Below are 24,666 nucleotides of genomic sequence, written 5' to 3'. Positions count from 1 at the left end.
CCTCCACGCGGCAAACCTAGCCCCCGCCCGCGCAGCTTGCCGGGTCCCTGGCTGCCCCACCCCCGAGCCGCCCCGTCCCTGGTCGCTCCGCCCCCGAGCCGCCCCACCCGCCCCATCCCTGGTCGCCCCGCCCCAGCCCGCTTCTCCCGACCCTCCGCCACGCACTCTCGGGACTCCAGCTCGCCCCGCCCCGGGGTCGCCCCGCCCACTCCCTTGCTCCGTTCCCAGGAGTCCCGCCCCCACGATCGCCCCGCCCCCACGCTCGCTCTGGCCCGGGTACTTGCTCCTCCCGCGAGGCTCTGAAAAGCGGAAGTGGGGACGGGCTGGGGCCTGCACTTTGACTCCTCCAGGACTTTGGTGACCGAGTTGCGTCAGTTCCCCTCCCCGCCCAGCGGTCGGCGCTGACGTAGCTCCCGGAAGTGGGCTGCGCTGGGCCGCCATGTTGCATCAGGTGAGGGGCTGTGGAGGCAGCGGAGGGCGGTTGTGCCCGACCTCGGCCTGGAGTGGGTGGGCCGCGAGCGGAGCGTCCCGGGCTTTGGCGTCCGCGCCCCGGTGGCTGCCCGAGCCCGAGGAGGAGCGGCGGGGGCGGGCGTGGGCCGCTGTCCAGGCCGCGGCGGCTTCGGGGTCGCCGCTGGTGCCGAGCAAGAGCGGCTCGGTGTGGACGCGCACCCTGGACAGGCGCGGGCGCTGCGTGCCGGGGCGGCTGCAGGAACAGGGCGGAACGGGGTTGCCGTCTCAGCGCCGAGTGTGGGAGGCTTGGCCTGACCCCGCGGGGCGCGCTGCCCAGCTAAACCAGAATTGGTGGTGGTTGGTGGATTTAATTACAGCCCACAAGTTTCCAGTCAGAGATTACTATGAATAATTTAGTAATCCTTTCTTTAAAAAAGAGTTCTGTGAAGTGCACTTTCACTTGATGATCATAGGTGTGCTTTCTCTTATTGGAGGCATTACTCCGGCCCAGGCACCGTTTGTTGTGGAGCGAACGCGAGTAAAGACCACTGGAGTCCAGACCAAATTAAAATTTAGGGAGCCTTTATTGCCGGCCGGCGACTGTCCCCTCTCCACTCAGGGAGATCAGAGAGCAGCCCCGACCCTTTGTGTCCGACCGTATTTAAACCCATTCACTACAGTTTTTTTTTGCAGAGTAAACAGTCTAAAACAATTTAAAACAAAGCAGTTTTCCTTAATTAAAGAGCCAGCCCTATGTGTGCTTAGTGGTTATCTCGCTGCTGGCCTTGAAAACAACACAGTTCTATCCAATTAAAAAATGCACCTGGCATGGCATTGAGAGTATGGGCATCTCTAGTCTCTGGCCTACAAGGTCAGACAGCTAAGTTTATCTTCCTCATTATTCAAGCAGGCTAGAAAGCAAAGTTATTTTTTAGAATAAGAGTTCTTCTAAAAAACAGCAGAGAATTCCAAACAGTAGTTTTACAAAATAGGCGTTAGCCTTCTCACTAGGAGGAAGCATGCTCAAAAATTCCCACTCTCCAACACGTTCTAGGCCCTGCCCTCCTGAAACTGCTGTCAGTGAGGTCACTGATGATCTGTTGGTAATGCAGTGGCCACTTTCCGTCTTGTGAGCTCTCCTTTCATTGTCTCATCACCTTCCCTGGCTCTGACCCTCCTGGGCTTCTCTTTCAAGGACCATTGTAATGGCATCATTGGGGCCACCTGGATGATCTCCCCATCTCAAGACCATTCATTTAATCACTTCTGCCAAATATTTTTCCCAAGCAAATTTACATATCCACACTATTCAGGGATTAGAACTTGGACTTCTTTGGTGGAGTAGGAGGAGGCATTATTGGTCCCACCACAGTTAATGGAGGGGATGGCCTGAGACGGCTTAGAGGTGAGCAGGGCCCAGGTTGTGATATGTCAGTCTCTTTTTCTGCCACAGTGCTGTAGGTTGTAAGTAGGGGAATGATATGACCTCATGTGAAAAGGTCACCTTGGCTGCTGGGTGGAGATTGGACAATTTGATCAAGAGCTGAAGGCTTCATGGGTATTTAATGTTCTTATTAGGACAGTAATTCCATAGCATCATACTCTTGGCTGCACACTATTACTATCTAGAGAGCTTTCAAAAATCCAGATGCCCACACCACACCCCAAACCAATTACACCCGAACCTCAGGGAGGGACCCAGGTGATTCCAGCCTGTACCCAAGGTTGAGAACAACTGGTCTCTGACCTGAGTCCATTTTACCTTTCTAGCTTTAGTTCCTCCTTCACTTCTTCCACCTTTCTCTTACTCTGAGGGCTCTGCGGTTCCCTGTACATACTTTGCTCCCTGTACATACTTTGCGTATTCTCACTTCTAGACCTTTGAACATATTCCTAGTTAAGGGACTGGAATGAGCAGGAGGCCTACTTGTTCTGTCGAGGCCCGCTGGTAAACTCTCCTCCCTGAAGCTTCTCCAGATCCTCTGACCTGTGCTTCCACTTGCACTTGTATTTTTCCTGGCCCTGATCAGTCTGCCATGCTTTATAGGTGATCGCCTCCTTTGTGTTGGATTGTATTGCCTGGCCTCATGATCTCCTAGACACTAGGACTCACTGCAGTGCAGGGACAGACCTTGCCCCCCAGTAGCTTACAGTTTGGAGGGAGGGAGGAGTACACTTGCATAAGAATATCCTGAGATAATTGTTCAAATGGAGATTTGTCCAGTGCTGTGGGAACGGGAAATGGTATGCCTGGGATTTCAGGGAAAGTTTCTCTGTTAAATCAGTATTTGAGCAGAAATTTGAAAGATGATTTGATGTTTGCCTAATGGTGAGCTATTAGGAGATGGGAAAGGGAAGAGCTTTCTGGGTAAACATGAAAGGCAGAAGGAAGGGAGAGACCCGGTGTTTTCAGAACATGTAGTAACTATTGCTGTAGTGTCCAGCGGGAGGGAGTGTCAGAAGTTAAGTAGGGGGATCAGATCATGAGATCTAAGCTATGTGTGAGGGAGTTAAGTTTTATTCCGTACATGTAGGGGCTCCATAGACAATTTGGGCAGGCGAGTGACACGGTATGATTTTCATGTTGGGAGGATTACTCAGTAGATAATGAGAGGCTGGAGTAGAGCTGAGCATGCCAGTAGAACTAGAAGCAGGGTGGGATGAATGGCTGGCACTAGGAAAGGTATAAAGAGCAGATTTATTGTGGTGGAGGCTGAAGGTGAATTGCAGTGAGTTGAAATGTGAACCACTCTTAGAAGCCTAAAGTTGTGAAAGGAAGGAACCCTTTGGAAAGTGGAAGATGGAAGGAGAGATTCAGGATCAAGGTTTTTATTTTTTTTATTTATTTTATTTTATTTTTTAATATATTTTATTGATATTTTACAGAGAGGAAGGGAGAGGGATAGAGAGCTAGAAACATCGATGAGAGAGAAGCATCGATCAGCTGCCTCCTGCACACCTCCCACTGGGGATGTGCCCGCAACCAAGGTACGTGCCCTTGACCGGAATCGAACCCGGGACCCTTCAGTCCGCAGGCCGACGCTCAATCCACTGAGCCAAACCGGTTTTGGCTGGATCAAGGTTTTTAAAATAGCTTTTCACTTTATAAAGGACTTCTGAAGTTTCCATGCTTATTGGAAAGATCTAATAGAAAGCTTTGAAGATACAAGAAAGTGTAAATAAAGGGAAAATTAATGGAACAAGCCCCCGAGGAGGTAGGAAGAGAAGTGATTCAGAGCACAAATGATTTTGCTTTGGGTAAAAAGCGTTATGAGAAGGGGTCAGGGAAATAATGCAAGTCAGATGATTCTGTGAAGGAGCCAAAAATACTGCGTTTCCCCCAATGCAGGACCATCGTCTGCACCCTGGTGGTTTTCTCACAGGCTCAGCAGCTTGGGTACGGATGGAGACAGCAGATACTTGGATGGAGACAGCAAAACAAGCCCCCCTCCACACACACACATACTACCTTGATGGGGTGGGGAGGGGGGCTTGTTCTGTCCTTGCTCCAATCTCACTACGAAGGAAATCCAAATAAATTGCTCAGAGCAGCTACATTTTCTAATAACGTTTTACTACAAACTGCATGACTATGCTATGGCTGAAGCATTTTTCATCTACATCTACAGTAACTGTCTAAAATGTAATGGGGGTTTTGCCAGTCAATTCTGATGGGGGTGAAGGGGCTGCACATGCCCTTTCCTAAGTTCTGAATCCAGATGGCTTTGACCATGTCTTAACCTTGTTTTCCATTTTGACTAGCATGCTTGCCTTGTATGTAGTCAGCATGTACATGCTGAATTCGATTTGCTTCATGGGTATTTAATTTTATTATTAGGACAGTAATGATGACAGTGAAGATGTTGCACTGTTTGATGCAGAAGAGGAAACAACTAATCGACCCCAAAAATCCAAAATCAGGTATGAAAATAACATTTACGAGTTGTGTTAGTGTCCAGTACTGTTCTGCCTGTGAACTGGTGACAGTAGATGGGATTCAAGCAGAGTGGTTGTGATGTTCTTGTGAATACTGTATCTCACTACTGTGATATTTAGTCTTAGACAAAAATGGGGATATTTCAGAATCTCATTGTGCATAACTGACATGGAATTTTACTCAACAGTTTTCAAATCTGCAAATCCAATTATATGACCACTACTGTTTTCCTTTAAATACTAGTAGTTTCTGTAGCTGCATTATGACATTTTGATTTATTGTGCAAATTTCAGAATTGCATCATAAACTAACATGACAAACATTGCTATTCCAAATTTAGTTCTCTCTAAAGAAATTCACTTAATGGAATCAAATTCTACCTAAACTTTGAAAACCAAGTGAGAGATGCCAGTCACAAAAGACCATATATTGTACAATTTCATTTATATGAAATGTCCAGAATAGGCAAATCTATACAAAGGTACATTAATGGTTGCCTAGGGCTGGAGAAGGGATGGGGTTAGTGTAAATGGGGGTGAGTGCCCATGGGTAAAGGTTTCCTTTGGGTAATGAAAATGTTCTGAAATTATGGTGATGGTTATACAATCTATGAATATATTTAAAAGAAAAACATTGAATTATATACTTTCAATAGGTGAATTGTAAGGTATATGGACTATATCTCAATAAAGCTGTTAAAAACACTCTTCCTGATGGTTACTTTGTCTTCATGCCTGAAGTATTCAATGAGTTGTTAAAGTCCTGTTTACATAGTGTATTTGCTGTTTTACAGCAGGGCTTAGTTAAATAATGGGACTTAAGAAAAAAGAGAGGTTGGTGATATGCTTCTTCCTCAAATCATCTTTTATTTTGACTAAACTGCATGATTATGCTGTGGCTGAAGCATTTTTCATCTACATCTGCAGTAACTGTCTAAAATGTAATCACATCTTTTGTTATGTTTTGGTTTTCAGACATCCAGTGGCATCATTTTTCCATTTATTCTTTCGAGTCAGTGCAATTGTAGTCTATCTTCTCTGTGAATTGTTCAGCAGCAGCTTTATTGCCTGTATGGTGACAATTATCTTGTTATTGTCATGTGATTTTTGGGCAGTCAAGGTAGGTTTGTTTTTATTTTGAAACCATTTAATATGATGAGATTGAATGGTGTATAAACAGTACAAAAAATGAAACTCAGCATTTTGGGTTGGCATTAATTTATCTTTTTGTTACCTTGGGCTTCATCTGTGTTAAAGTGCCAGGTGTATCAAATCATGTTTAGATTATTACACTACTCGTCTGTGCCTTGTGTCAGCCTACATCAGCTTTAAAATCTAATAAATGTGACTACATACTGCTTCTAATCCATTTCACCTGTTTTGCTTAGAGGTCACTTCTGGCTGTCTAGATAAAACCTTGGGATAGTTTGTTCACACGTACTTAAGGAGTACCACCATCTGTGAAGGCTCTAGCTCAGTAGTTCTCAACCAGGACCTGTTTTGCCCTGCAGGGCATGTATGTCTCAATGTCTGATGACATTTTTGGTTGTCACAGCAGGTGGGGGAAGAGTGCTCTTTGCATCTAGTGGGTAGGGGCCAGCGATGCTGCTAAACATCTTAAATGCACAGATTGGATAGTTCCCCAAAACAAAGAATTATCTAGCCCAAAATGTCAGTAGTGCTGAAGTTTTAGGATAGAAAGGAATGTAAGAAATGGTTTCAAACTCAAAGGCAGTGATGAGTAGAGAGATGGATGGATAGATACATAGGTAGATGGACATGTGATAAAATAACTTTTAAAATAGAAACTGTATACTCTAGGTGGTAGGTATATAGGTGTTAACTGTAAAACTACTCTTCTGTGTGCTTGGAATTTTCATAGTAAAATGGTTTGGGACGGAGGGGGAAAAAAGTAAAAGCTAATTTTGGAATTTCAGAGACATATATTGATTCAAAGACAAGTAAGATGTGACAAGTCTGTTCACCGCCACCAATGCAGCAGTTTTTAGACCTTTTGATTCTTACAGATACCAGCAGTGGTTGGTTTGGTGGTGGCCAGTTTCCATAGGCCACAAAATGCTGAGAATGAAGAATACAAAAGTCTATCTTATTTAAGCTTTTCTTTTGTACAGTCTTCTTTGGCTTGCTTTTCTTTGAATTTCTTCTGTTGCTTTATGCTCAAAGTATTTGCTATATCTTGGTAACAATTTTGTTCTCTTTTGTTGTTCATGTAATTTCTGTTGAGCCGGATAGAACATGGCCATCAGTCATTTCTTCCTGATAATTTCCAAATTCTTATAATTAAATCCTTCTGGGTTTAGAGTTTTAAAAAATGTGCCCCAAAAGTATATTTTTTGATAACTTGGGGTTTTTTGTTTGTTTGTTTTTAATGAGGGATTAAAAAATGTTACCCTTTATCTGGCAAAATTACTTGCAGATATCCAAATAATTGCTATATGAAGCGTAATTAAAAAGTCAAGATGGGGAAATTATTGAATGAACTTGGGAAAGGAGGTAGGTAGGGTTCCAAACCTAGTTAGAACAGAGATGTTATCATAATTATTATAAATCTCAGTACAGTTGTCAAAAGAAGAGGTTATAATCATTAAAACAATAAAGCATTTATTTAAAAATTTAAAAAATTTAAATGTTATAATCTATATGGTGCTTTTGCTTTATTCCATACTCTGATGGAGTAAAAAAGTTAAATGGTTTTAAAATTTTAGTGGTAACTATTAGTAAAATGTAAAATAGGTTGTGTATCTTTCACAGCATTGGCAAAGATAGGAGCAACTAAAACATAGTTTATAAAGCAAGGGAAAGAAAGCACATGCCAAGGAAGCTTAAATGTCACAAGGCATAGTACAAGGTGGTGGAAGTAGTAGCAAATTAGTACTAACAGTAAATGTAATTTGATTAAACTCTCTTTTTAAAGATAAGAATTCTAAGATTGGGCCAAAAATCAAAAGTCCAACCAAAAAGTTCTAACTAAAATCATGACATTAGAAAAAAGTATAAAATGCAATGATAACATCAGACCAATTCAAAAAGAAACTTGACATTATTATTATTAGACAAAATAGAAATGGGAGTAAGATAGCATTCAATGGAAGAAAAATCATTTTATGAATCACAGTAAGGCTCATTCACTGAATAACATTACATCAAACTATGTTTAGTGAAAAACTTAGAAACTCGGAGAAAATGGAAGGAACATTTTTGTGATAATAGGAGTCTGACAAGCCACTGTCTTTGACCAATCAAAGCAACAAAAGCTGAATATAAATAAGGTCGAAAGGACCTGAATGGAATAATGAGGTCAGTTTAATAGTGGTATTTGTAACTTTTTACATGCAAGGATTCTATATAATAAAAAGCCAGTGACCATAATGGCGTAATGACCAAAACGACTGATCAACCAGTTGCTGTGAGGTACATTGACCACCTTTGGTCCCTCCCCCTAGCCTGCAGGCTCCGATTGCTGGATGGCCAATGGGGAACCACGGGGAATGGGGTAGGTGGCAGTGGGGTGGGACTGGGGACTGGAGAGCAGGCGGAAGATGGCCCTGATTGCAGGCTAGGTCTAGGGACCCTACCCACGCACGATTTTGTGCACTGGGCCTCTAGTAATTTAATAACAAGAGTTTAGTTCCTGTGCAATATTTATAAAATTAATCAAATATCACTGTGAAGGAAATCCAAATAAAGTGCTCAGAGCAGCTACATTTTCTAGCCCAGTGCAACAAAACTAGAAATTAATTAACTGGAATTTTAAAAAGAGACAATCTAAAAAATATCTTGGCTTAAAAAGAAAACAGAACTGTCTGCTTTTCTACCTAGAATGTTCTTCACATCTGCATATTACCTTAACACAGGGATTCCTAAGTGTTTTTGTGCCATGGGTTCCTTTTCCAGTCCCATGAAGCTATGAATAGTGCTTTTAAATACTATTCCGTGGTTTTTATTGTGACAAAACCACCAGTACTGTTAATTCTACTGTGGTTAATTGTCTATATTCGTAATTTAAAGGTAAATTAAGTTTAGCCAGAAGATAGTGAAAATAAAGATAATTTTCCCCATCCAAGTTCACAGAACCTCTGAGTCTGTTAGTGGATGCCACTAATTAAAAATCTGTATTATTGATTTATACTTATTCTTTAAATTTCATTCCAAATGTTGGTCCCACAGAGAGTCATTTTCTGATTCCTGACGAGATAATATTTCCCTGTTAGACTCTTAAGGCACCCCACACCTCTCCCTCACAGTACTTACCACATTTGGTAATGGAACTTAGGCCCATTGGTTGGCTGCCTCTCTTCCCCACAAACACTTGAAGCTCCAGGAGGACAGAAAATGTATCTGTTATCCCAATTTTATTACATGCTTAATAAATATTTGTTGAATAATAAGCATTAGAAAAGCTATCAAAATAATTAGTTATGTTCATAAGAGGAAAAGAACTTGGTACATTTGAAGTAATGAATGAAGTTCAGTACTTGGAACCATTGTCTTAGTTTGAGCAGATATAAAAGAATGCCATAGAAACTATAGGGATTTATTTCCCAAGGTCTGGAGGCTGGAAATCTAAGGTCAGGGTGCCAGTGTCATTGACTTCAGCTGAGGACCCTCTTTGGGGTTCCAGACTGCTGACCTCTCCTTGTAACCTCACATGGTAGAGGGCAGAGAAGAGGTCAAAAGCTCTCTCTTGATTCTTATAAGGGCACTAATCCCATCTATGAGGGCTCTACCCTAATGACCTAATCTAATCCTATCACCTCCTAAAATCCATGGTATAGGTAGAGTGCCAGCATATAAATTTTGGGGGGATGTAAACATTCAGTCCATAATAACCAATTTAAGAGTTATATAGTTTTAAGATATATGTAGCTGCAGTCAGAATATATAGGAAAAATAGGTCACAGTAGCCGAAGAGCAAGGGGTTTAGGAACAAATTACTGAACCAGAGAAAGGAGAAGAATTCATGAGGGAAAAGGAGGTGTTTATGGATATGCTTACTCTGTCACCTCCACCCTTGCTTGTCCTGCCTTTGCCGTTTGTTTAGTCTTTCGTCCAGGCATGGTATGTAATGGTCTTTAACTGAATATTATGGAGGTAAAGCTAATGCTATTTTGTTTGTGAAAGATTACACGGATATAATGACCTTATGGTAGATCTTTAAATAATGCTTTTAAAATATGTTGTATATATTAATCTTTACCAGAATGTCACAGGTAGACTAATGGTTGGCCTGCGTTGGTGGAATCATATTGATGAAGATGGAAAAAGCCACTGGGTGTTTGAGTCCAGGAAGGTAAACTCCTCCCTCCCCCAGTTTTTAGTATCATTCAATGAATTATGTATAGTTTACATTTGAGTGTTTATGGATGAAGTGTTCAAGATTAAAAGTACTATCCAAATCATTTGTCATATCAATGCTAAACCAGTTGGCCTTCTAAAACTAATTATATTTTTCTGACTAGTTCAGACTGGAAACTGTACAGGAAGGAATCCTCGGGGGGTAGACTTTGGGTTAGAGTTTATACAGTGTGCTAAGCTGCCTGTTAGGAGCTGATGACAAAGGGTCTCTTTCCTTATGTTGCCTGGCCTGGAATCACTGCTTCTAATAGCTTGTCCTGTCCTTGTTCCAATGGTCTTTTCCCATTCCTGGGCAGGAAAAAGAAAGAAGGTTTGCAACTGGATAGAAAATCTGAATTGATCAGCGCAGTGTCATCTTTAAGTTGGCCCTTCAGGAGCCCTAGGGGACCCTGGTCTGTTTTGGGCTGGCCTGCTTGTCTATAATGAACGTTGTTTGGGAGGCAGAGGACAAAATTCTTGGAGACAGTACCAGTGAAATTGCTTTCCTTCTGCTTGGAAGGGCCTTGACAAGTGTTTCTCAGAAAGCAGCATATGCTTAGTGAGCCCATATTCCTTCACATTATAAAATCTACCTTATAAACAACTCACCACCTTTTAAATTCCTGGGTTCTGCTGAGATATTGTGGTCATTGTCCAGAATCCCTCAATTCCATTTTTTTTTCTATGGACCCTGACTTGACTTTTTAGGATGACTATTATCTTGATATCATTGATCCTCACCTAAGAAGGTATCATTTAAAGCTTCCTTATGAATAAACATAAATGCAAGAAGAATTGAATAGAAGTCTATCAGAGATCATTCTTAAACAAACTCTCTACTCTGTCCTGAAAATTCTTGATTTAAAACAAGTGTATTAAAACCAGTTCCTAAAGTTACAATAGTGGTAGACCTACTAACTGTTTTGTTTTTTTGGTGTGTTTTTTTTTTGGTTGGGGGAGAAGGGTGATGGTTTTAACTTAGGACTTTGGTTGTCTGTATTTATTTGAATTTGAGGATAAGGTGTTTTTTATAAAAAATGTTAAATAGTCTTACTGATAAATATCACAAAACATTGGTTATCAAATTCATGTTCTTGTATAGGCATCCCCTCAAGAGAATAAAACTGTTTCCGAGGCTGAATCAAGAATCTTTTGGTTAGGACTTATTGCCTGTCCAGTGCTTTGGGTGATATTTGCCTTCAGCTCTCTCTTCTCCTTCAGACTGAAGTGGTTGGTGAGTATCAGTGTATAGCTATTGAATAATCCATTAAGATGTCTGATGGGTAATCATAGTAATCAGCCATTTATGTTAACATCAGGGTCCCATCTTGAATGGGCAGCTTGATCCTGAATTTCCCAAGTTTGATTTTCCAACTCTCCTTTTTAAGTATTGACTAGCAGAGTCCTAGTAAAGACCCCATTTCACCAGTTCTCCAGGTGTCTGGCAGAATTTTAATTTAACCCACCTGGTACAGACATTATTGTATTTATCACATTGTTAACTTGTGGGATGAGGATATTCAGTAAACTCTAGACAAACATGTTTAGCTTAGTTTGGAACTAGAGTGGTCTTTTTTAAAATATTCGTTGCTAACCTGTTTTGGCTATTGCTTATTTAGTAAATCTTCCCAAAATTTAGTGGCTTAAAACATCAACAGTCATTTCATGATCTCTCTCAGTTTCTCTGTTTATGAGCTTGGGAAGGGCTTGTCTGGAAGTTCTGGCTTCTGTAGTTGCAGTCCGACAGTTGCTGGAGTGGCTGGGAGCTGGAGTGGCATCTCCTCTTCATGAGGCCCACAGCCTCCCACATGGCCTGAACAAGTGGCTTGGGCTTCCTCATAGCCTGGTGGCCCCATGGCAATTAGATTGCTTACTTGGAGGGTCAAGCTCCAATTAAGAGTGTTTCAGCTCACAATCTGAATTACCTTTTACAACTGTATCAGTTTGCTCAGGCCTCCTCACCCCTAGCTGCCCCCCACCCCCCGCTGGCATTATCGCCCCCAGCTGCCCCACTGCCGGCATGCTCGCCCCCAACTGCCCCCCCCCCCAGCCTGATCACCCCTAACTGCCCCCGCTGGCCTGATCACCCCCAACTGCTCTCCCGTCCTGGCCTGATCGCCCCTAACCGCCTCTGCCTCGGCCCCGACACCATGGCTTTGTCCAGCAGCACTCCAGAAGGTCTTCCCATCTCATTAGCTTATTACCCTTTTATTAGTATAGGTAGATATCCTATATAATAAAGAGGTAATATGCAAATTGACAGTCACACCCTCGCACAAGATGGCTGTCACAAGATGACTGGCAGGGGAGGGCAGTGTGGCAATCAGACCAGCAGGGGAGGGCAGTTGGGGGCAACTGGGCCGGCAGGGGAGGGCAGTTGGAGGCGATCTGGCCAGCAGGGGAGGGCAGTTGGGGACAATCGGGCCTGCAGCGGAGCAGTTAGGTGTTGATCAGGCTGGCAGGGGAGTGGTTAGGGGTGATCAGGCAGGTAAGCAGGCAAGTGGTTGGGAGCCAGCAGTCCCGGATTGTGAGAGGGATGACCAACTGCCAGTTTAGGCCCGAAACTGGCAGTCAGACACACCCCAAGGGGTCCCAGATTGGAGAGGGTGCAGGCTGGGCTGAGGGACAACCCTCCCCCCCCCCCAGTGCACAAATTTCATGCACCAGGCCTCTAGTATATATCTATACTAATAAAAGAGTAATATGCTAATTAGACTGGGAGACCTTCCGGACAAAGCCGGGGGCTTGGTCGGCCTGCAAACCACCCCCAAATAGCCCTCAGCCCCTCGCCCAGGCTGGCCATGCCCCCCAGCGGGGACCCTCACCCCGATGGGGGCGTGGCCAGCCTGAAAACGGTCCTCAGCCCCTCACCCAGGCTGGCCACGCCCCCCCACGGGGACCCTAACCCCAATGGGGGCATGGCCAGCCTGCAAATGGCCCTCAGCTCCTCGCCCAGGCTGGCCATGCCCCACAGCAGGAGCCCTCACTCCGATGGGGGCGTGGCCAGCCTGCAAACTGCCCCATGCCCCTTGCCCAGGCTGGCTCCGCCCCCCAAGGGGACCCTTACCCTGATCTGGGACCCCCTTCAGGGCAGACCAGCCGGCTCCCTCCCATGCACCAGGCCTCATCTATACTAATAAAAGGGTAATATTCTAATTAGACCTGGGGACCTTCTGGATGTCCTGGACAAAGCCATGGTGGTGGGGCAGAGGCAGAGGTGGTTAGGGGTGATCAGGCCAGGAGGGGAGGGCAGTTGGAGGGTGATCAGGCTGGCGGGGGGAGCAGTTGGGGGACGATTAGGCCGGCAGGGGGGGCAGTTGGGGGCGAGCAGGTCAGCAGGGAGGGGCAGTTGGGGGTGAGCAGGCTGGCAGGGTGGGGACAGTTGGGGGTGAGAAGGCCAGCCAGGGGGGCAGTTGGGGGCAAGCAGGCCAGCCTGCAGAGTGGTTAGGGGCAATCAGGCAGGCAGGCAAGTGAGCAGTTAGGAGGCAGCAGTCCCGGATTGCGAGAGGGATGTCTCACTCCCGGTTTAGGCCCCTAAACTGGCAGTTGGACATCCCCTGAGGGGTCCCAGATTGGAGCGGGTGCAGGCTGGGCTGAGGGACACGCCTCCTCCCCCGTGAACGAATTTCGTGCTCCGGGCCACTAGTATAGATGATAGATAGATAGATTCGGGGGTACTGGGATTAGGATTTCAACATATGAACTTTTGAGGGACACAATTCAGCCCATAGTAACAACCTACCCTCAGAAGTCACAGCATCACTTTGCTACCAATCCCTGTTCAAGGGGGTGGAAATTAGGCTTCACACCTTGATGGTGGGGGGAGCTCATGTTAAAGAAGGTTCTAGAAGAGCATGTGGAACAGGAGATACTGTTGCTATCTTTGGAAAATGTAATCTGTTGTTTCACCCAAACTATGAGTCTTGTCCTTTTAATGGTTAAGTTTGTCTCACTTGATTGTTGATATCAGATATATTTGCTTTTTAATTATGTTTTTCCCTATTTTTTATATTTTCTTTTATCTGTTTTTCTATATAGGTTCTCTTTTTCTTTGCATGTATACATAAATACTTTCCCTTTTTCAAGTTGGAAGGTTTATTGTCTACTTTTAGTTTTTCTAGTTTTTATATTTATTACATGTTTGTATCATACCTTCTTTCATGAATTAGGAAATGCATTTAATATATGTTGATTTCCTGCTATGGAGATGGTAGAGTTAACACTTATGGTTTCTCCTACCTTTCCTCCCTGCTTCCACCTCTGGATTTTTGTTGAATATACAGTTGACCCATGAATGCAGTCAAAAATCTGTGTGTAACGTTGGACTTCCCAAAAACTTTACTACATAATCTTATTTTAGTTATTTTAAGTAATACCCTTAAACCTGTTTATTGACTTCGTTTAGAAAAGAAATGGAATTCTCCTAAATTCCCTCCTTTGTTTCTTCCCTTTCTATCACCTGTTTTGTTTGTTCCAGTATTAATTTTATTGTCAAGGTTCATAATAATTACCTTTTGAATGACATTTCAGTTCAGTCTTTGATCTACAGTATTTTAAAATACATGAATTCAATCTTTTTATTTCAGTTTTTCCTCTTACCTCCTGGATGGTTGGCTAAATTTCATTGTTGGGTGATTTAAAAAAACAAGTTGCACGTGTTGTTTTCCTTTGGCTCTGTCATATTTAAGGATATGAACCTATTGATTTTATTCTTGAACTTGAGGCCCGGTACATGAAATTAGTGCATGGGGGGTTGGGAGGGGCTGTGTCCCTCAGTCCAGCCTGCACCCTCTCCAATCTGGGACCCCTCGTGGGATGTCCGACTGCCCGTTTAGGCTCGATCCTGGTGGGATCGGGCCTAAACGGGCAGTCAGACATCCCTCTCACAATCCAGGACTGCTGGCTCCCAACCGCTCGCCTGCCTGCCTGTCCCCCTGCTTGCCTGCTTGATTGCCCCTAACCGCTTCTGCCTGCCGGCCTGATCACCCCCTAACCACTCCCCTGCCGGCCTGATTGCCCCTAACTGCCCTCCCCTGCCGGCCTGGTTACCCCTAAAAACCCTCCCCTGCAGGCCTGGTCACCCCTAACTGCCCTCTCCTGCTGGCCCAGTCACCCCTAACTTCCCTCCATGGCCAGCCCGGTCACCCCTAACTGCCCTCCCCTGCAGGCCTGGTTCCCCCCCAACTGCCCTCCCCTGCAGGCCTGGTTCCACCCAACTGCCCTCTCCTGCAGGCCTGGTCCCCCCCAACTGCCCTCCCCTGCAGGCCTGGGTTTCCCCCAACTGTCCTCCCCTGCAGGCCTGGTCCCCCCCAACTGCCCTCCCCTGCAGGCCTGATCGCCCACAACTGCCCTCCCTTGCATGCCTGGTCCCTCCCAACTGCCCTCCCCTGCTGGCCTGATTGCCCACAACTGCCCTCCCCTGCCGGCCATCTTGTGGTGGCCATCTTGTGTATTGGAGTGATGGTCTTGTGTATTGGAGGGCAGTTGGGGTGAACCCAGGCCTGCAGGGGAGGACAGTTGGGGGGGACCAGGCCTGCAGGGGAGGGCAGTTGGGGTGAACCCAGGCCTCAGGGGAGGGCAGTTGGGGAGGTAAATTTGCATATTACCTCTTTATTAGATAGGATGGCTGCTTGGCTAGGATAATACTCTCAGGTCAAACAGCAGAACAACCTTCTTGACGAAGCTGGGGCTGCGAGGGCTGGCCGAGGCTGTGAGGTGCTGTGAGGGCTGGCCAGGGCGTCAAGGGCCGCTGAGGCTGTGACGGGCTGGGAGGGCCAAGCCCCTTGTACGAATTTTGTGCATCGGGCCTCTAGTTTATTTATAAAACCATAGAGGTAGAAGAAGTAATTTGTAGAAAACGTGGGCTTAAGAAAGAAGTTATAGAGGTAAAGCAAGGGCCTTGGGAGTGAGGAAGGTAATGGTAATGCACTTGGGGGAGGGGGAGGGAAAACCGAGAGGAAAGGGAAAGGTGCTGGCCGCTCCCATGCTGGGTCCTCTGTCCTAAGGGTGTTAGGGAGGTCCCAGGGGAGAGCTTTTCTTTTTTCTTCTTAATTTTTTTAAGTTCAGAGAGGAAGGGAGGAGAGAGAGAGAGAGAGAGACTGAAACATCAGTGATGAGAGAGAATCATTGATCAGCTGCCTCCTGCACACCCCACACTGGGAATCTAGCTCATAATCAAACCTGTGACCCTTCAGTCCGCTGGCTGACGCTCTACCCACTGAGCAACCAGCTAGGGCCCGGGCGAGATCTTAATAGAATATTCAGCAGCTTTCCTGGTGAATCCTTTCAAGGTCTAGGTCTCCCCTGATTGGTTGGTCGGCGCCAGGGCAGGGGTCACTAGTCAAGGCAGCTGGTCCTTAGGCAGCCATGGTCATTGTCTGGTTTTGCTGCTTTTCTGGGCCTGGAGCTGAAATACAACTGAGGCCTAGATGTTATCTCTAGGAGGAAAGGTCAGGGAGTCAAACCACATGACCAGTGATATGCCAGGGGAGGGAAGGCTATCCTGGGATGAGGTTCCACCCTACAATTGTCCCTTGCTAGGCACTTAGGGCTTTCCACCCTGATGATCTTCTGTACCTGGCCCCTCATCCTTGCTCTGCTCATGTCTGTCTAACTGCCTACCACAGTTCCCCCACTTGATTCCCAGGGGCGACATGGTGCCTGCTGTAGCATGTGTATTTAATAAATGTTTGTTAGGCAGGTGATGGGGCGCTTTGTGCAGAGTACATGTTGGATAGATCTATTCTGGCAGGGGAAGGAGTCTTATTGGCACAGCCCCCTTCTTAGAGTTTCCTTTTCCTTCTCCCCAGGACACTCTGGGGTCTCATTTATGGTGTAGGTCAGTAATCATTGCTTATTTTTCTCTTCTAGGCAGTGGTTACCATGGGTGTGGTGCTACAAGGTGCCAACCTGTATGGCTACATCAGGTGCAAAGTGGGCAGCAGAAAGAATTTAACCAGCATGGCCACATCTTATCTTGGAAAGCAGTTTTTAAGACAAGTAAGTTTTTTCTGGCTGTGAGGCTAAATTTGATGTGTCAAGTGACTAATGCAGTGATTTCTAACTCTTGTGGAGTTTAGTTTTTATGAAATACTTAAGTTTTTTAAGGCACATATTTATTTAGGTATGAGTTGATGAAGTTATTTTAATTACTTTTTGGAGGCTTTTAAGACATTCCAGAGTATTGTCAGTGTCCTAAAATTATTTTAAAACCAGAGAGAGAAACTGTCATTGCTAATAGTTTACTTAAAAAAAAAGTTTAGTTACTTTTCATTAATTCTGGTGGTTCTAACAGTTTTGAAGAAGGATACTATAAGGTTTTAGGTTTTATATAGTAAGAACAATTAGAAACAAAATAAGACTGTATATTTAAAGATTGTTTTAAAGTACTGAGATTGTTTTTTAGAACATACTGGTTTTACTACAATTCCCCAATAAGAATATTTATGAGGGTTTTCTTTTTTTAAAAAATATAGTTTATTGATGTTTTACAGAGAGGAAGGGAGAGGGATAGAGAGAAACATCAATCAGCTGCCTCCTGCACACCCCCTACTGGGGATGTGCCCACAACCAAGGTACATGCCCTTGACCGGAATCTGGGACCCTTCAGTCTTCAGGCTGATGCTCTATCCACTGAGCCAAACCGGTTAGGCTATGAGGGTTTTCAATGGGATAAGTAGTAATCATAGATTGTTAAATCTCTTGGGGGAAAAATGATTAGGTCTTTGTTTCCAGGCAGTAGGTTGTCAGGTAGTATTGTATTAGACAGTGAGTCTCAAACTTGAACAGGTATCAGGATCACCAAGAGGGCCAAAACGGGTGGGGAGGTCCCCCTCCAGACTTACTTGTTTATTTGATCTGGGTGGGGTCTCAGTTTGCATGTCTAACAAGTTCCCAGTGGGTTCAACGATTGCATTTAGATAACTAAAGCCCTACTGAAGAATATACAGCTTATAAATGGTACAAAGCTCTCCTCTGAAATTCATTGTTCTTTTCATTCTGCTGTAGTTTCTCTTGTATAAAGGATGAGAAGTAGAGAAAAGTAATATTTTTGGAGGGACATGATTCTCCTCCTGAGGGTTTTTGCATGGTGCCAAAATAACTTTGCTGTGGTCCACCTATGGTAATTGTCAGGTGTGTGCTTAGGAGGTGTTTTTCCTTAGGCTTTTCAGTGTTTCTGAAATGGAGGTTGCTGTTGAATACAGTGTAAGGGAATGTTGTGTAGGATTAGTGGACTTACCTGGCACCTGGTGGTACTCTGCTAAAATGACACTGACCTGCTGGACATTGGGGTGGATCCATTATTTGCTTCTCCAGCATGTTTGTAATTTTTTAACATGATGGGGGCCATTGAATGTAAGTTAATGTAGCTGGCTCTGCTTACAAATATGGAGTATTTTCCTATTTCTTTGAAGTCTGTGTTAAGTAAAATAGCTTTTTTATTCAGGAGTTCTTACTCTTTTGCAGAACACTGGAGATGAACAGACTTCCTGAAGAGGGGGAGAAGTCCCGTGTGTTCTATTATATTGGGAACAACTGAAGAGATTCTTCACTCTGAGCTTTTTAGAACTCAGTACATGTAGCATAGAGGAGTGTTGGGTTTGTTTTTCCATTTGAAAATTTACTTAAAAAAAAAAAGGAAAAGTAGTTTTCATTTTCTTGCTAGCATTTGGGGCTTGAAAATATGGTATTGCTAGAAACATTGTCAAAATTTGGTTCATGGTGTACATATGTGTGTGCCCAGTCATGTAATATTCACGCACTGCAGTTTGACAAGAGTGTTTATGTTTGTGTACATATGTAATGAAGACGTTTGCATTTTGATCCATAGAATGTAGAAGGTTGTTCTTAATCTCATTTCAAAATTATGTGTATTTAAATATTTCTGTAGATTATTTTCAGAATAAAGTTTTACTTCCGTGGTAAGAGTGAGCACTTAGGCTATGTATAAGTTAGAAATAATTGTTAATTTTACGGCTTACTATGTACTTGATAATGAAACTCTTATCCTAGGCATTCACAGGCAGATAAAAAGCAAATTTGGATCAGCTAGTTTCTAAATTTTGTTTATTTTTATTGTAACAAGTCATGTATTTTAGGTCTATTAATATAAATGAGTTTTCATGGTTTATGTGTAAGGGATACTTAGAGATTGCTATGTTCTATTTGTTTTTGGAAAGTACAGCCAGCTTTTGCCTTGGAACCTCCCGAAGTGGTCCTTTGGCCTAACGAAATTTCTGTCATAGTAAGAATAATTATTTAAATACTTGGCATAATAAATGCCTAAGAGACACTTTATTTTATGAATCTATTTTTTTTTCTTGCTTTAGTGGGGATATTGTAAACCATGCATTTGTGTTAATGGTATTTCTTAAAAAGCAATATGTGTAACAGTCTATGAACTGTAAATTCTCTTATAGGTATTCTGTAACCTTTGTTGGAGTCTCAATCAACAAACTGTTTTGTCAATGTATTTATACATTGTTAAAATTTTTTAAAGATGTTTTGTTTAATTGAATAAGTGTATTTGGAGATATAGCTTTGAAAGTGCATAGCTTTATATTTGTATAAAACTCTAATGTTTACAAAGCACTTGACACGTGTAATCTCATTTGATCCTCGTGACATACCCGTTTTGTGTGATGCCTGGAACTTCAGGTTACTGAGTGACTTGTCCAAGGAGACAGGTTACAGGAAGTCTCATCAGTATACAGTTCTGCGTGTAGAGGAAATTTTTGTCTCTAATGTCTTTTCCTTTCTTAAGAATCATTAAGTTATTAAGTCATTCATTTATTAAGTGCCTGTTTGCCATTTTACTTGTATTTATCTGGTGAGGAAAGTCAGTGCTGCATACAGACATGTTATTTAATTTGAAAGATCTAAATCTTTAAAGTTGAGAGTCTGACAGGGGACACATTGATACAGGTTTTGATATAACTATGTTGTTACTTGATCCTGCAGTCGTACAAGCCAGATATGAATTGATTTTTGGGATATGCATGTGGCAGGGTTTGCCACTTATTCCTAATATCCATTTTCCCTTCTACATGTTTCCTACTTACTAGCTGGGACATGGCAACAAAGATAGCTTGTTCCAGATTTGCTTGCTGCAATTTATGTGGCCATGTGACTGAGTTCTGGCCACAGGCACATTTCCAGGAAGTATTCCTAAAAGAGGGGCATGCCCGTCCCCTCCCCTTTTCTTTTTCCTGCTAGCTGAAATGTGGACCACAAAGGTGGAGTTTGTGAGTAGCAGATAAATAAGCCGGGTATTGAGCTCCCTCTAATGGGAATAGCAACCCTGAACTGCCTATTGAATCTATAATAATAAAAGTGTAATATGTTAATTAGACCGGGTGTCCTTCTGAATGAAGATGGGGCTGCGAAGGAAGCCTGGGTCCTGGGTGCCAGAGGGAAGCTGGTGCCAGCAGCCAGGGGAAGGAAGGCCCACTCTTGCACGAATTTTGTGCATCGGCCTCTAGTTTTTAAATAAGAAACAAACTTCTATCTTGCTTGAGTGTTATTGTTTTGGCTTTTCTGTTGCTAGAGTCTAACTGAATTCTTCAATAAAGTGTAGTTTTAGCATTTCCCCCCCCCCCCACTAATTGTTTGCATTAGTATAGTATTTAGGATAGAATAATTCAGTAGGTACCTGTTCAGCTGTGCTAACTTTTGCTCATAGTGCAGTGATTTTTCATACTAGTTCAGTTCTTTCTTCCAAGTCTTGTGTCAAAACTTAATATTTATAATAAATAAAGCAGAGCTGCTCTAGTGGAAACAGAATTGGAGGCTCTGGAGTCACCCTCTCAGCCCTACCTACCAATTTCCAAGAAGCCTCCTGAGCCGCTGTTTGCAAACCACTACTAGGAAGAGTGAAACCAGTCCATTCCTGGTTTTGAAGAATACAGTCTCAAATCATACGTTAAATATACTTTTTAATTACAAATAAAATCAGAAGAATATCTAATTCTTATGAAAATCAGGAAACACTCCTTCAAACCTTACGTTGTTCTAAATAAGAAAGGAAGAAGCCTATCCTGAAGTTATAATTTAGTGCCAAGGAAAATGTAATCTCATTTGTAACTTTTTCCCACTACAACTAGTTAAAGAAAGAAAGAAAGCACCCATGGTCAGAAAATCAAGTAGTACAGAAGGGCAACAAATAAATGCAAGTCTTATCCCATTCTTAATTTTGTTCCCCAGGAGCAAACATTTTCAACTGCTTGGTTTTATGTTTTGGGATATTTACTGCTGTACCTCTAAATAATATGCTTAGTGCTTACATTGTTTCTTGACTTAGTAACTTTATAATTAGCTGTTGACTTCCTTCTGTGAAAAATGAAGATTTAACTCAACCTCCCCTCCCCATATATAGTTTGAGCACTGTTCTTTGTCCAATTGATTGTAATATTAAAGGCTTAGCATAAACCTCCATTTTTTTTTATTTCATCAATGACCTGTTGTAACTGTTAATTTCCTCTACTAGTAATTTGTTCAACTCCAAGTAACAGAAAATCCTATAAATAATGGATTTCAACAAGTCTGAAAGTAGGTGATTGCTGGTGTTGATGTAGTTACTAAACAGTTCCTTAGAAAGCTGGGTTTTGTCCCTATGCTCATTGCCTCAGGGTCATGACTGTCACAGCTGAAGAAATCACAGGAGACTTTTGCTTTTACTTAAATCTCATTAGCCAAAACGGTGTCACGAAGGGGTAAGAAAGTCTGGGAAAACAGGTTATTAAGGAAGGCACATTGCTGCCTTGAATAAAAGAGATTTTGTTAGTAGGGAAAAGGGACACTGGGTAGGCATCTAGCAGTGCCTTCCACATACTTCTCATGTGGGGCTTTCTGTAGGGGACACCAGCCCCTGTGGTGGCCAATGCTCTTGGCATCCTTTGGTCTAGATGGCCCTTTAAAGCAACTTTTTGTGCAAAGCCATTAAAGCAAGATAGTTCAGTGAGGGTGTAGGCTGGTGTACATTGCGGACGGATCATGAGAATTCTCGTGTTTTCTTGTAAGGCTTGTGGTCAATCACAAGAATTCTTTAAAAAGGTATTAGCTTGTAAGAACATGTAATAACTTCAAAATGCAATGGGTATTTAATTTTAAAGCATGCCTTTAACATTTATGTAAAATGTTTTTTGTACTCATTTCGATAGAAACTTACCAGGCCACTGGGTAAAGCTAGCAATAAAACTCCTGGTCCTCAATGTGTTAAGTATGTATCCTTACTTTGATATGATTAGGGGATTGGATTTAGAATATTCAGAGCAGTGGTTCTCATGGGGATGGTACTGCCCACAAGGGGGAGTGTTTTATAGTATGGAGAGAGAAGGATTGATTAACACGATGATTGGCTATTTTAGTGGGCGGATCCTAGGGATGCCAGGCCAAGCAGAGGACAGACCAAAAATTGTCATGTATGTCTAATAACTCCCATATATCTCATGAATAGTTATGTACATAAAATCCTGTTTATCATGAGAAAGAAAGAGCAACCCCTGGAAGCTGACCTGTTCTGACAGCCAGGCTGTGGTGGTCTCCTGTTGAACATAATTTTATACACCATCAACATCTGACAGAGCCATTCTGACCATGAGGGTGCAAGAAAAAATAAGGACCCTGTGATCATGATGTAGCATAGAAGTGCTGTGCAAACCTCAAAAAAGACTGAACAGCCCCTCCCCTAGCTTACATGAGTGGCTGCTGCTCTACTAAATACAGCTTCAGACCACTGTTCTTCCTACTTTGTAGATGAAAATTAGTAGGATACCACTCAGGCTTGCTTTACTTTCTGAAAGCACCCAATCCAACTATGATCCATGGAGCCAGCCTTTCATGAAGTCACAGGCCCACTATAGGCCCACATCCTATAAATAAGCCCTTCTTAACACCCTCAATGAGACACCCTTGATGTGGTCTTTCTTGTGCAAAAGGTTCTAATAAGCCCAACTGTTCAACCGCGGATATGGTCTCTAGCTGGTGAGCACTGACAATTATCTGAGCCTAGACTATCAGTACCATTGTACATATGAAAACTCCATTTTACATTTTTAGTTGCAGATTTGCAATACTTGACATCAAAAGCAACTATCAGGTGAAAGGTTATACTCTGTTCAGTATGTTACCAAGAGTTTTTCCTCATTTTTAAAACTCACCAATGGCAACCTTGCTCATGGCATTTGAATTGCAAGTCAGACCTGCAGCTGCATTGTCCGATTTGTAGGGCCACACTCCTGGTAATTACATGCTCATAAAAGCACCTGACTACCTTATTGTGTCTTCAGTAGTTGTGGCCATTTACTTTCATATTGAACTACATATTTCCATAAGTTGCTTCCTTTTATTTCTCCTTTATATTAGACATTGATTTTAAAAATGCCCGAGATAAGTTGTATTGTCTACCCATCTATATGGTTTTTAGAATAATAGGGTATTTAAAAATATTTGTAATAAAAATTTGCTGTGGGTCTGAAGGTGTGAAAAACACTGGTCTGCAGTTACAGGTGGACAGTCTGTCCCTTAGACTTCCTTGCTTAGGTAGAGCTGGAAAGGAAATTTGAGCTTGTACTCAGGTGTTCTAATATTCTGAGTTCTTACTCAGGATGGCTGCCATAGACTTTGGAAACTAGTGTTGACATTCTGTGAAATTTGAGAAGTCAAACAATTCTTGTTTGGGTGGTATATCATAGGTGGAATGTCTGATGTTCTAAGTGAATTCAGTATATGCTGTTGCATTAATTTAACAGAAATCCATTGTATCCCACTTTCTATTAAAAGAAATTCTGGAGAAACATTTCAAGAATGGTGGAGTAAGGGCCTCTAAAGATCTGGTCCTCCATAGAAACAAGGAGAACACTGGCAGAATTTGTCAAAATCAACTTTTTCAAGCTCCAAAAACTAACCAAAGGATTAATTAGGATACATGAGAAACGTGTATTAAATAAAAATTGTTGACTCTGTAATAATAATAAGCTTTGTGGTGTTTTACTAGTAACGTCCTCATCCTATCTCTCCCCAGCTCTGTGGTAGTCTTGAAAACCAGCACCACCGTAGCTGAGAAAAACAACCACTGAAATAGTTTGGAAGTCCCCAAATAGTTTTGGTGTTACCCAAGGAGTCCCATCCTCAGAGAATTGTCACTGTTTGATTTGTTTGGCAGCTCCCTAGGAGGTTCCAATGTAGGGCTTATCTTTATTTAATAGACTCAATGAGGAAAGCCCTAGCTCCAGGTTGTTTGTTGGGAATAATAATAAAAAAAAAAGTAGCAATTGTTTAAATAAACTGCCTGAGATACTAATACCTGTTGATACAAACAGATTGGTTAAAAAACATTTTTTTAAGGGAAATATGGGGAGTAAGATGTTCATAGGAGGCTTTAAAAAGCCCTGACAGTCCTAGCCAGTTTGGCTCAGTGGATAGAGTGTTGGCCTGCGGACCAAAGGGTCCCGGGTTTGATTCAGGTCAAGGGAACATACCTCGGTTGCAAAGCTCCTCCCCAGCCCGGGCCCTGGTTAGGGCTTGTGCAGGGGGCAACCAATCGATGTATTTCACATCGATATTTCTCTCTGTCTTTCCCCTCTCTCTTCCACTCTATAAAAATCAATGGAAAAATATCCTCGGGTGAGGATTAAAAAAATTACTAGAAAAATAAATAAACAAATTAATTAATTAAATAAAATAAAAAACCCTGATATACTCCTGGGCTGGGAGACTGGGGGTGGTGGGGGTGGGGGCAGAGAGCCACATGCATGTGCAGGGTTTGCAAGCCCAGAAAAAGATCTGAAAAGGCCCTGTCTCAGCTCTGGATTGTCTTGAGGCTCTGCATAAACAGGAATAAAGGCTTAGGCAGAGGTGTAAATGCTGGAGTCTTGAAGATGTGCCCCAATATGCTGGACCCCTTCAGTAAGGGAGACTTAACTGTCT

General features: G+C 42.9%; 1 protein-coding gene across 3 annotated transcripts; it reads left to right on the top strand.

Annotated features, from left to right (window-relative positions):
- Nucleotides 1-247: 247 nt before the first annotated feature.
- LOC308253142 (Golgi apparatus membrane protein TVP23 homolog B) lies at nt 248-23,697 on the top strand. 3 transcript variants are annotated; one of them, XM_080678292.1, is made up of 7 exons: nt 248-451; nt 4,289-4,371; nt 5,362-5,506; nt 9,608-9,697; nt 10,844-10,975; nt 16,612-16,740; nt 18,208-23,697. In XM_080678292.1, exons 1-7 carry the CDS (start codon nt 440-442, stop codon nt 18,232-18,234), a joined length of 618 nt encoding a protein of 205 aa, XP_080534418.1. In that variant the 5' UTR covers nt 248-439; the 3' UTR covers nt 18,235-23,697. The 3 variants fall into 3 exon arrangements, with proteins under 3 accessions (XP_080534418.1, XP_080534419.1, XP_080534420.1); XM_080678293.1 differs by lacking the exon at nt 5,362-5,506 and having other exon boundaries at nt 298-451; XM_080678294.1 differs by lacking the exons at nt 248-451; nt 5,362-5,506 and adding an exon at nt 3,600-3,847.
- Nucleotides 23,698-24,666: the final 969 nt, after the last annotated feature.

Source organism: Plecotus auritus (genome assembly GCF_963455305.1).
Source record: "Plecotus auritus genome assembly, chromosome: 7".
Classification (NCBI taxonomy): domain Eukaryota; kingdom Metazoa; phylum Chordata; class Mammalia; order Chiroptera; family Vespertilionidae; genus Plecotus; species Plecotus auritus.
Note: the sequence above shows the minus strand (reverse complement) of the source record. Positions and strands in the feature narration are given on the sequence as shown.